Raw genomic sequence first — 13,134 nt, 5'->3', positions numbered from 1 at the left:
GGTACGGCGCCAACACACGGGATGCATCCGCACAGCGCACGGCTCAAAGGCACAGGGTAGGGTTTGAACGCATAGCTGTCGGCTCAACCGCAAAGGCTACGGCTCAAACACACACGGTGCAGCTCAGACAAGCAGGGCACGGCTCACGCGCGCCGCGCAGGGCTCAATTACCCAGGGCCATGCCCGGGATGTGGGGAGCGTTCCTCAGCGCCTCCTTCGCCGTACTCAAAGGTGCAGCTCCTCCTGCTGATTGTCGCCTTTGTCACCGCTGTTCCCCTGCGGTGTCGGTCCCGCTCGCTGCCCCCGAGGACACCCCCACCACCCCTGCCCGAGCTAAACCCAGCGCGCGAGGCCTCGGGTGCTCTGGCCGTGCCCAGAGCACCCTGTCCCCGGGATCAGTCATCGCTTCTTACGGCACAAGGTGCCCGCAAGGTCTGGCCGGGAGCCTCGTGCCGAGCAGGAGAGCCCGGAGCTGGCTGGGACCATGCACTGCCTTCCTTCAAGGTGCAAACTTCCTCGGAAAGGAAGAGTCATGCAGCCTTTAGATTTTTTTTTTCCTTTAAAGAACATGAAAGAATCTGATAATTACTTCTATCTACCACCCAACTGTACTAATTACCAACCTATTTCTTCACAGTATGACAGACACAGGCTCTCCAAAACACATAGAGATAAATTAGCACTAATTGGTTTTCCTCTGGCTGTTTGAATTAGTATTTAAAGCTCCAATTACAAAGCAGAATAATTACTATTAATGTCCTGTCGCAGTACAAAAGGCAGATATCTCGCGAACGAGTCCAGGTGTATTATTACACTGATTACAGAATATTTAACCTGGCTCGTTAAGACAAAGACATGGGGAAACTTTACAAAAAAATACAAGAGAGGGGAAGAAAACCACAGATGGCGGCAGGTCCCTGCAGGGGATGGAGGGGGGGTCTTTGAAACCTGGGATGAGAGAGGTATGAGGAGAAGGAGCGAGGGAGAAAGAGCAAAAAGGGAAAGACGGGGGATGAGAAAAGAGCAATTCTGTCAGAAACCAAAGGAGATACTGAGGGACAAGGGGAGATCCGAACACCGCCCTCGCTGGCAAAGCCCAGCAGCACCAATGGCAGCGCATGGTGCTGCCACCTCCCCCTGCCCCCAGCGGTCATGACCCGCTGCCCTCCTCCTCCTCTGTGGGCACGGGAGGCTCCGCACCCCCAGGGAAGAGCCCTTTTGCTGGGGGGCCGAGCCCAGCTGCCCCCTCCCCACTCCCAGGGATGCCCTGGAGCCAGCTCTGTTTGTGCCCCAGGACCTGCTGCAGAGGTGGGACGGGGCAGGGGCAGGGCAGGCGCTGCAGCAGCAGGGGCAGAAGCATTAACGACGGCTGCCATCGTCCCGAAGCACCGACCCAGTGATCCCTGTGGTGGTCTAGAGTTGGGATGGTCAGGAAGGCGCATCGCAAAATGGGACTGAGCATCCCCTCGCATCCCCTCGCATCCCCTCGCATCCCCTCGCATCCCCTCGCTTCCCCTCGCATCCCCTCGCAAGGATGCTGAGCATCCCAGCACCTCTCCCTGCCCTGCTATCATGCCCGGCCAACATCAGCCTCCCAAACCCCTTGATTACCCTCTGTGTGTGTGTGTGCACATGTGTGTGCTCCAGCTGCGAACGCACAGCCCCATCCTTTATCTTTCCAGGAAAAAAGGCGAGGGTCTGGCTGGTTTTAGGGTTTCAGCCGTGTCGTACCACTGCAGGGCCAGTGCTCTGCCTTTGCACAGGGCTTCGGCTGGTGCATGGGGAGGACATGGGGTCCCTCCCTCCTCGTCCTGCATCAGCCGCTGGCTTCATCCATTCCTGGAAGATCTGAACCAGGGGACTCCTTCGGGCTGGGTTATCGGCACCTGCAGCCACGAGGGAGAGCCCAGAGCCCCAGCCCATCGGCTGCCCACCAGGATGGGCCACCTTGCAGGCACCGCTTCAGCTCCGGCATCCCCAGCAGCTCTGCGGCAGCACCCAACACCGCGGGGCTACATCCCACACCGGCCAGGACAGCATGGGGAAGGGAGGGAGGGTCATTTTTGGGAGCGGACACGGTGGTCTTCCCATCTGGGAGGCTGCAGGGCTTGCCAACGGGGGGCTTGCACACCCCGCTGCCAGCCACCACCCCGGCACGCCGCCTGCCCTCCCGGAGCGTTGGGCAACGCTTCGCCCAGCGTTTCATCACTCGGGCACCGGCAGGGCAAGGTGCGGGCGGACAGACCGGCAGTGCCCTCTGCTGCTCTGGGTCCCCTGCCACCAGGCTGGGACCGCAGCGGGGTCCCCACCGCCCCTGGGGGCGGGGGGCTCGATCCGGCACCTCCAACCAGGCTGGTGCGGCGATGGTTGTGCCTCCGTGGTGCAGCAGATGATGGGCGATGGGCATCTCCCCTGGCACAGCGGCCGTCGGGACAGGCTGTGCCAGGGCACCCTCCCACGGCACCCCCGTCGCCGAGAGGGCACCCCAAGGAGCGGGGGGCAGCATCGGAAGGGCAGCATCCTCCCACAGCCGGGGGGGCCCGTGGGTGTGCGGCAAAGGGGGGAGGACGGGGAGGGATTTCTTTTTAAGAGATAAGGTGGGTGGCGTGCGGGGATGCCAGCTGGCGATGGGCTATATTTCTACTGACAAGGCTTTACCCTGTAGGTGTGAGGAATTCCAATTAAATATTCAGCCTATTTGTCTGTGTGTGGGAGAGGGTTTGCTGTGCAGGAGGAAAGCCTCACATTCAGCTCAGTAGCTAACCATTAAGAGAGAAATTAGCTCAGTTCATCAAGGGAAGCCAGCGGAGGGTTTTCCTCGCTCTCCTACCTTGTTCTGGCCCTCGTTCAGAAACAGCAGGGAATAAACCCATTGCATTTTGCAGGGAAGAGGCGAGCCGGCCGGCTGTACTGGCCCGAAGAGGCAGAAGCGGATCCCAGTGAGGGAAAAACCTTTTTTCCCAATGCCAGGGGGATGCGATCCCAGCTCAACCCACCCCACCGCATCCCCAGAGGCTGCTGAGTGAGATCGATGCATCGGGCGAGGGGTCGGAGGGGCGCGGGCGCTGCAGATTTAATTGCTCTCGCATTTACCGGCCACCTCCTTTCCGAGTCATTTACAACGCACTAATTAATTGGCAAGAACCAAAAGCCCTCGCTTCAAGATGATCTTTTTAAGCCTGCTGGTAGCGCCCTGCCAGAGTTGATGCTTTATCGATGGAGGGCCCTTTTGCTGGGGCAGCGCTGGGCGGTGACAGACGGGATCGATGGGGCTTCAACGATCGTCCCTGCCCACGCGCGGGTATTTGGGGTCGGGCTCAAGGCAGCGGAGAAGCCCCGGCACGGCGGTGGGTTGCAAACCCCAGCCCCGCCAGAGTGCACCCGTGCCACCGGCTGGCAGAGAGATTGGGGTGAAAAAATGGCATTTTGGTAATAGGGATGCTCCTTCACAGCGCCGGAGCAAGGGCAGGATGGAGAGGGATGGGGATGGACTCTGTGCCAGCCACAGCACCGACCCGGGGGGGATCTGGGGGACAACTGTGTTTCAGAAAGGAAAAAAGAAGCTGACACTGAGCTGATTTTGCCATTTTCTGGAACTTGATGCGTTTTTGCCCTTTTGAAATAACTTTCCTTCTCAGAATACCCACATTTTAAATAGAACTCAAAGCAACGAGAATGAAAAAAAAAAAAAAAAAAAGATGACTTTTTCATGAAACCACAAACGGTATCCTGTTTCCCTCCTGCATGGCGCCTCTGTTTTGGGGAAGAGAAGTTGTTCCTGACGGGAATGAAGCCGTAATTTCCCTCTCCTGAGCAAAAGCCAACCTCCCGGCTCCCCCAGGCGACGGGCAGCGTCGGGCGCTCAGGTCCCGGTACCCACTCACTGTAATTGAAGGCCTCTGAAAGTTGAGCCCAAGCATGTTTCGGAGGAATATGAAGCTGTAGGTGATGAATGATGGGGTGTAACTAAGTGGGGGGATACGGGCATCCCCATCGATGGGGGTCCTGATGCCGCCCCATTCCCTGGCTGATCAAACCAGATCACGGCGCGTGGCCTCACCGGGATGAGAAACTGGCTTTAATCGCCTTAAAATCCTCACTGTAAATTTCAGACAGAAAAATTAATCCTTTGGTCAAACTCCGGCCCTGCCACCTCCGGGCGAGCTAACCCAGCTAACCCAGGGCTGCCTCCCTGGGGACGCGTTCACGGGTGGCTTTCCTGATGCATCTGAGACTGTTCCAAAAGTAATCAGGGAGCAAAAGCCTCAGCCGGACCCCACGGGACGCTCTGTGCCACGCTGAGCTTTCCTACCCCCTGCCCATACACGGGATGCAGGGGCCTTACTTAAGAAACTGGGTTTCTTAACCACTACCAAACCTCCTTCGGCTCTGCTGTCAGCTTTACGGGGCAGAAAGCACCTTTTTGGGGCCAAGCATCCCCACCAAGCCGCAGACCCCACCAAAGACCAACCCCGCAGCCTCCCTGCCCCGACCACGCTGCTCCGCCGGCAGCATCCGCACGTTTGGGATTGCCACATATATATATGTTTTTTATTATTTTTTTTCCTTCCCTTTCTTTTAAAATCAGAAGCCAGAAACTCCATAGCAACCCGCGGCTCCCAGGGTCTGACTCCAGCGCTTTGATCGCGCTGTCACTTCGTTTAAGGCTACACCCCGGTAGGTGTGAGGAACTCCAATTAAGCATTCAGCTGGCTTGCCTGTGTGGGGGGACAGGCTCTGCTGTGGAGGAGGGAAGCCTCGGCGCTATCGCGGTGACTAATCGCTCAGACACCGGTTGTCTGTGGCACCAGGGGAGGGCAGGGAGAGGGTTTTCCTCCACCGTGCAGCTGCCTCTGCATTCCCTTTTCGGGAGATATTGCGGCTCCCTGCCGGGCTCAGGGGCTCCCAGGCGGAAGCTGGAAAGATCCCAAGCATCTTCCCGACGTGGCTGGGGCTCCGTCGAGATGCTGCTGTGGATCTGGCTGCCACGGCACCGGGTCTTTGCTGCTCCCCCTTGCGCAGCCCCAGGGTCGTGTTTTCAGAGGGAAACCAGATTTCTGAGTTTTTAAGGTGCACGTTTGTGCCTCGCGCATCCCCTTGCCACGGAGGAGCGGTTGGTGCCTCCACCGTGCACGTGCTTTTACACCCTTTGGATGAGCATCCCTAAACTTGGGCGAGCACCATTAAATTTGGATGCCAAGCCCCAAACCGAGTAACCATCCCTTGCCTGAGCTCCCACAGGGAGCCGAGCAGAGGATCCCACCCTCAGCCACGAGCCCAGCCCTGGCCCTGGCCGAGACGTGCCAAACCGGCCGCCGCCGAGAGCATCACCATGAGCCCCACTGCGATGTTCACAGCATCATGTCCCTCATCCTCCCATTCCCTATGGCAACAGCCCAGCTCCTCACGCCCGTCCGGCTGACGGTGATGCTGCAGGGCACCGCGGGGCACAGCATCCCCCAGAGCACCCCAAAACTGCCCCCGTGCCCACAGCAGGGATATTTTCCTGGTGCAATGCTGGCTGCGGGACCAACCCCCTGGGGGACCGTGGCCGAGGGCGATGCAGAGGCAGGGGATGCAGGCGCCTGGTCCCAGCCCTGGGACGATGCCCCTCACTCCAGCGAGGGCACCAAGGCAGGGTACCCAGCCTTTTTAAGCATCTGCATGAGCAAGGGCAAGAGGCGAGGAGCAGGCCAGCCAGCACAACTTCGCCCCCGCTCCCCGGGGAGGCAAGAAGGGGGCCGGCGGCCGCCCCCCGCCACCGCCGTGGGCAGCGGCAGGATGTGCTGTCCCTCCCCTGCACTTCCCAGTGAGCACTTTACATAACTTCTGCTGCTTAGTCACAGCTTCGACTCTTTCTTTTTTTTTTTTTTCCCCCTTTTTTTTTTTTTTTGGAGCGATTTTCTCAGCCGCATCAGAGCGCGAGTCATTTCGGCAAGGGAAGTCCCTTCCTTTCTTCCGTTCCCTTGGTAACTGCACAAATTTGCCTTTCAAATGATTCATGACCGGGGTGCTGTAGGAGTTCCCTCCTCCAACACAAATCGCTCCCACACAGCCACACATGCCCGATTAATCATTGATTAGAGTCTCTTCCGCAAGGTAGACCCGGCGAGCACACGGCCCCGCCGCTCTCCTCCGGCCATCGCCGCGGGGGTCCCCGGACGCTCCCGGGGGGACGCGGACAAGAGTTTGCAAGAAATCCCGTCGCCGGACACATTTCGTAGACTGTGTATGAAACATCACCGGGGTGGCGGGGACACAACGGCGACGGGAGCCAAGTCCTCTCCGCGGGGCTGGCAATGAAATCAGAGCTCGGCTCTGGCTGGCGGCGATGGGTAAATGGGCCCCAAACTCCCAATTACATCGGCACAAACTTTATTTTTGACCTAATTTTTATTCCCCCTCTGCTTCAACCGCCTTAGACTAAACAAGGAGCGAGCGGAAGCGGAGGAAAACCCGGCGTGCTGCAGGGTCAGCCGCTGCCTTGGCCAGGCCGGAGGGACAGAGCCCAGCAAGAGAAAAGAGGCAAAAAAAGTCATTTTTGGGCCCGTGGTGCGCAAGATGCGATGAGGCAGAGCATCAGCCAGGGCTGAGCGGTGCCACGATGCGCCTCCGCACGCCGATACCTGCGCCGCGGCTCGGGACGGAGCCGGGAGCCGGTGAGCGCCCGGCTGCCGGCAACATCTCAGTTGGAAAATAAAATTAATCTTCAAGTATCTCCATACCGTTTTGGTAGGTTTTATCTGATTTATTCTCTCCTCATTAAGAGGAGCTAATTAAGAAACCATCGTTTAAATAAACAGCAGCGAGAGTGTTTGTAACCTCCGCTTTATTGAATTGTGACAAATTATTAGCCTTTGCATGTTAAATGAAATAGAAGCATCGAGGAAAAAAACCTTAATTCCCATCTGCATAACGACGATACCGGCTGCGGGGACGAAGGCAGAGGGACCAATTCACCGGGCAGCTCCCGGCGAGTGCAACAAACCGCTTGTCTTGCCCATGAGAACATCCCAAACAACCCCAAAACCAGAGGGGTTCCTGGATGCTGAATGCTTCAGCACCGCAACTTTCCCCCTAAATTCATTCCTACGCGATGGCGGGGCCTGAGCAAAGCCAAGAGCATTCCCGGGACGGGGCTGGGCTGCGCAGGGCTGAGCGGAAAAATCTGCAAGCAGCTCGCTGCTGGCAGCCCCTACTTACAAGAGCCTCTTTGTAGCCGTCGTAATCATCTCGCTCATCATGGATCGTTGGCAATATAATGATAATAATCATATAATGCACGTCTGTGCAGAGCCTGTCAGCCCGAGCACAGCCCCGAGTGCAGGAGAGGAAGGTGCTGCATTGCCGGGGGCTGAGCCGGGCACGGGGGGCTGCAGCCCCGCCACGGTGGCGAGCGCAGCTGGCTGGGAACGGGATGTGTTGGGGTACTCGGTGCTTTTTCCCCTCCCTCCTGGCCCCAAAATGGGCTGCAGCAAGCAAAGGCGCGCTCGGTGCCTGCGCCGGAGCCCCGTCCCCACTGCACCAGCCTTCCCCAAGACACAGCGGAGCCATTGCATGTCCCGCCATGTGCTTCCAGTGCCGGCTGTGTCCCAGGGGGAACCGCTTAGTGGCAGCTTTTCAGGAGGTTTGGGAGTGTAATTACCTGGGAGCATTAATTACAAGGCAAGCAAGAAGAAGCCGAAGCCGCAGCTCCGTGACAGCCCGGCAGCAGCTCGTGCGGGGCGGGGAAGCTGGGGTTCGCGGGGAGACGGTGGGGGGTTTAACCCTCTTAGGCACCGGGGGTTTGCAGACCGAATTTCCCCCAGGCATAGCAGGGGAAGGGACGGAGCACGCCAGGACTGACGGACCATGGTGAGAAAGGGCAGCGCAAGGATGGGCTGGTCCCAGCCCGAAGCCGGGCGCCAAAGCAGGCACCGAGGTTTGCCGGAGTCGTGCCGTTGCACCAAGAGTGGAAAAAGAAAAGCAAGGAGGGGGGTTCTCCCCGCAGCACGAGCAGCTGCAACGGGTTAGGACAGGCTGCAAGGAGGTGCGGCACCGCGGCCACCCTGGGGACACGGTTCACGCCTGCGATGGCCTTGCGCAAACACGGGCTCTTGTGCCGAGACACATGCTTGTGCGAACACACGTGCTCACGCAAAGATACGCAGCGGTGCAAACAGGTCCTTGTGCAAAGAGACACGCTTGTGCAAACGCACGTGCTTGTGCAACCAGATACGCTTGGGCAAAGGGACCTTTCCCCACCTCCCGCTCGTCCCGGGGGCTGTGGCCTTCCCCCAGCTCCCTTCTCTTTTTCCCCTGGCTGCAGCCCGGGGAAGGCAGCACCTCGCCCTGATGCTGCCCGAGAAATTCCCCAGCTGAGCAGCTCTATCCTCCCGCAGCTCGGGCCAGTCGCGCTTTGCCGATGGTTTTCCTGCTCTCATATTGTTCCGGCGCCGCGGGCCCTAGGGCGGCATTGTGTCGCGCGCTCACTCGCTGATCCTAATGCTGTTGACTAAAGACTATGTTTAAAGGTAATATAAACAGTTTGCTCTCAAAATACATTGCATCTATAATTTCTATACATCGTTTCTGAACTTTTATTTTAAAACAATTAGCCAAAAAGCCCTTTTCGTACGATATTTGCAGGGAGCCTGACAGTAACAGCAATTATACCCCATCTGTTTGCAGAGCGTGAATAATAGCGGTTGACACTCAACTCGGGATACGGCTCACAGGAAACCTGTTCAACACAAACCTCGTCAGGGAAACACGTGCCCCGCGGGCCGGCACCGGGTCCCGGCAAACGCGGCGGTGCCGAGGCTCCCGCCGCCGGGCACGGGCGTTTCAGAGGGACTCGGCCTTGCCACGTGCCTGCGGGGGACCAAAGAAGCTTGAAGCGCTAAGGAAACTACACCCGAGCAGCAGCCTTTTACGCTTGTTTTGGTTTTCCTTAGTTTTCCTTTTTCTTTTATTAATAAAGGCTTCATTAACAAGCAGCGACAGAAACTCACGCCAGGGAACCGACTACTCCATGGAGCCAAGTCATCAATTAAAACAACATTTCTCTCTGTTCTTTCCCTTTCAAACCCCTCGGTTCAATCACTAAAAAAGCAGAGTCGAAAGGACCCCAGCGAGGAGGAACAATTCCACGGCACCGACTATTACATCTGCCCCATCCCCCCGTGGCGAGGCAGGGGATCCCACGGGCGCCTGGATCGCAAATGCTCTGCAAAAGCACCCCCGTCCAGTGCTTCGCCCAGCCGCCGACGGCAGGGGTAACAGCAGCCGGCGATTAACAGCGGCTCTCTATTATTTTTAATAAATCCAAACGTTTTGGAGAAGCTCGACCCCCATCCCATGCGCTGTATAAACACGCTGCAGGGGAAAAGTTTGCTTCGCGGCGCGTGCACCGGTGTCCCTTCACGATGGGGACGTTCGCCGGGGCAGGGTGCAGGACGGTGCACGTGGGCGAGCACCCGGCCCCCCGCGGCTCCCTTCCCAGCCTCTACTCATGCAAAAATCGCGTAACTTTTAAGGTTAATAAAGCCCTTGTTTGCTTAAGATAGCACCTGTTTCTATGGTGACACTTGCAACCCAGAGCCTGTTTATCAGCCGGCAAGGAGAAAGGCTCTGACAAATGCAACCGCCGGAGCAGGCGCCGCGGGCGAGGACCCGACGGCGGTGCCGGGACCTCCGGGACCAGGCAGGGACGCCGCGGTCCCCCGGCACCCAAACCCGCCGGTCCCGCACCCAAAGGTTCCCCATCGCGCTCTGCAAAGTCACGGGAGCGACCGCAGCGCCGGGGGGGCTGCACCCCGCTGCACCCACCGTGGCTGGCGAAGCCATTTAGCGTGATGGGCGATGGGGCGGGAACAGCTCTCCTTCAAAGGCGTTTGACGCATTTCCCCCATCTGACCCCGGACTGGTCTCCGACCAGCTCCGTGCCTCAGTTTCCCCAACCCCCTGCCCGGGGAAGGGGCCGGCGGAGCGAGCCGAGCTGCGCCGGGCGGCAGCAGCGCCCCGTGGGTCCCGCTCCGCTCCAGCCTGGCGCAGGATTTCTCCCGGCTGGCAGAACTGGTTTCCATAACGACTTTCTGTTACAAACATATTTTGATAAAAATAAAGTTAAAGCAGCGAGGCTTTAGTGGAGTACAAATTTGCTGCTCTCGCCCTCCCCCTTCCTCCTCCCCAAGGAGGGGGAATAAAGACGGAAAGCTTTCCATTTGAAGGGCAGTATTTTCTCCCTTCTTTTTCTTTCCCCCGCTGAATACAAAATGGAAAGCCTTGTTTACTGGATTTCTCTGTAAACTGGTTCCGACTCTGCCTAGTTACCTGATGCTCTACAGTATATACAGGATAATGTGATACATTCATTTCCAATTCACTGCATTATCCTTTGAATATTTTAATGACTCATTGAATGGAGTAAAAAAAAAAAAAAAAAAAAAAGCTATTTCAAATGAACAATTATGCTGCATTAGAGTAAAGGCTGATTATATTTAAACACTGCTTGCATGGATAACGGGACATATCGACCTCCGCCTATAAGAGCTAATTTGGCTCTTATCTCTAAATAATTTTACACTGCAAATTACCATGAAAACCTAAAGGGCTTTAAAAACATTCATCAAAAGATATTATTCCACTTTGTAGCAACATTTTTATTTAAATTATTTTGAATGGGAGTGAAAGCATCTCTCGTGTTTGACAATCGGAGGAGCGGCGGAGCGGCGGCTGATAAGGAACGGCGAGCGGCACCGCCGGGGATGGGATGCTCCGTCCCGAAACCCACCTGGGTAAAGCAAGTTCAGAGCCGAATCCCAAACTTGGTGGCGTGCCAAGGTACTGCAGCACCTACACCGGCATTTAGCGCTGCCAGAGCCGCTTCCCTCCAAACCCGGCGACGGCGAAGCGATGCCGGGGCGATGCTGGAGTGACGCCGGGGTGACGCCGGGGCACGGGGGCTTTCACAGCCCCACAGCCATCGCACCGGCCACCCCGTCCCTCCCGGAGAAAGGCATTTGAAAGCCCCCTCTCTGCACCAAAGCAACAGAAGGTGTCATGTAAAGCCTACACGGTTATTTTAGAGCCAGTGTGCAAATAAGCCTGTCAGCTGAAGCTCCTCGGAGCCAAGACTTCCATATACCCCCCAACGATCTGCATTTCAACGAGACACCATGTGTCTGAGCCCGGGGAGCCGCCGGCTTCGCAGAAGCGATTTGGGGCTGGTGCTTTGGGAACGCTCCGGCTGCGGCCCCCCGGGGCGGGGGGGACGCTGGGACCCCCCCACACCTGCACCCCCGGCAATGGGGACCCACCTCGGGGCCGGGGCAAGGTGGTTTTGTCCCGGTGCCCTGCGAGGATGACGCTGGGTTTGGTGGTGTCTGATAGTGCAGGGGTGATTTATACCCATATATGTGTGTGCATACGTGAGAGAGAGAGATACATACACGCGCACGAGATATAGATGGGGTATATATATCATTATATATATTTTTATATAATATATCATGTCTCTCTATATTTTATATATATAATATATCATAGAATCATGGAATACCTCAAATGGAAGGGAACCATAAGGATCATCAAGTCCAGCTCCCTGCCCATATACATATATATATTTATCTTAATTTATCTTAAGCTTAAGGAATAGTTGGGCTTGGGGTCAGCCCCATCCCCGGCAGAGACGCGGCACCTGGAGGTGGGAAAGCCCTTCACCTTCCCAAAAATCTCCTTTTTCCCCCTCCTTCGTGGCGCGGCAAGCAGCTTTCCGACCTTATATACTGCAAACTCAATCGCCCAAATGCCAGGGGGAAAAAACCACCTTTCATTTGCACCGGAGAACGGGTTTTAATCCCACATTTCCCTTCTTTGCTTAAATGATCTTATACTCAAAAAAAAAAGAAAAGAAAAACACAATAATTAGCAAAAGCGAATGCCTCAAAAGGATCTGTGTACAGAAGGGAAAACAAGAGCTTGGGCTTCTTTGCGTTTAGTAAATATTAAAATTAATGAGAGACTTTCAGGACCCTGTTGTTAGAAATGCAGAAGGGTTTCTGTGAAGGATTTAAAAAAAAAAAAAAAAAAGCCCTGTACACAAATCTCTGCAATTATTCTGAATGCTTTATATTTTTCAGCCAATTATGAAATTCATGGAAAGTATTAATATCCTATTTTAATTTGCTCAATATTCCCATTAACAATAAAAAGTCTAATTAAGGTATCTGTACAAAAAGCCCTTAGCAGTAATTTCAGAGAATAATAGAGGAGAATGACAAGATATTTCTTGTTAAATGCATGCTGCAAATTAATTGATATCTTAATTAGACTTTAGTACTAAGATTATTAGTTAGATTGATTCAGGGCTGAAACACCTAATCTTTTAAAAGATAAAAGTAAGCGGGAGAGGAACAAACTGATTTTCCAAAACCTTTCTGGAAGCAAACCGGGGATACGCCGGGACAGTTCGGGAGCGAAGCCCCGCTGCAGGGGTACGGGCTCGTCCGTCTGTCCCGTCTGTCTGTCCCATGGCCACGGAGCTGGGAAGCAGCAGGAATTCAGCCTGTTTGCTTCCCATTTTCCCCCTGTTTGCTTCCCTGGGCTGGAAACACTTTTCTCACCAAAAAAAAAAAAAAGGACAAAAAGAAAGGGGAAATTTGGCACTGGCGAGATTTTCACCAAAACGGCTTTTTTAACCAAAAAAAAAAAAGATAAATAAATGGCAGCAAGAGATGTTTGAAATGACTCGTCGTCTCTGCAGAGAAAACTGGTGATGGGGAGTTTTCAAAGCGGGTTTTTTTCAGCATTTCCTTAGAAGAAGGGAAAAAAAAATCCCCAACCCAGCAATATTTTTGGACCAGCCTCGCTCTATATAGCCGGCGGAAGCGCTCCCCTACCTACACACCGAGCACCATTTACATTTCCCTCGCAAACGTTCATCCTTTGGGATTTCAGCGAGATGCTGCCGTGCTGAGAATTAAACCCTCGGGGGCAGGGACCCCCGGGAGGGGAACACTCACTGGGACGTCGGTGACCAGCCAGTGCCTCCAGAAACGGTTCCTGGGGTTGGCTCTGCTGGGAGCATCGGGGTCCACCAGCAGCAGCACGTACTTCTTGCTCTGCAAAAGAGGAGAGGAGAGTGCTACGGGC

General features: G+C 55.6%; 1 protein-coding gene across 7 annotated transcripts in view; it reads right to left on the bottom strand.

Annotated features, from left to right (window-relative positions):
• PEBP4 (phosphatidylethanolamine binding protein 4) overlaps positions 1 to 13,134 on the bottom strand; it is an 85,197-nt gene that overhangs the window by 27,848 nt on the left and 44,215 nt on the right. For 6 of the 7 annotated variants that reach the window (XM_064472763.1, XM_064472761.1, XM_064472762.1 and 3 more), the window contains exon 5: positions 13,005 to 13,103. The exons of the other annotated variant lie outside the window; for it this stretch is intronic. In XM_064472763.1, the coding sequence (XP_064328833.1) occupies positions 13,005 to 13,103 (99 nt within the window). The remainder of the gene's footprint in view (positions 1 to 13,004; positions 13,104 to 13,134) is intronic. 7 annotated transcript variants of the gene reach the window in all.

Source organism: Phalacrocorax carbo, chromosome 24 (genome assembly GCF_963921805.1).
Source record: "Phalacrocorax carbo chromosome 24, bPhaCar2.1, whole genome shotgun sequence".
NCBI classification, from domain to species: Eukaryota; Metazoa; Chordata; class Aves; order Suliformes; family Phalacrocoracidae; genus Phalacrocorax; species Phalacrocorax carbo.
The sequence above is the reverse complement of the archived record's forward strand: the minus strand, read 5'-3'. Positions and strand labels throughout refer to the sequence as shown.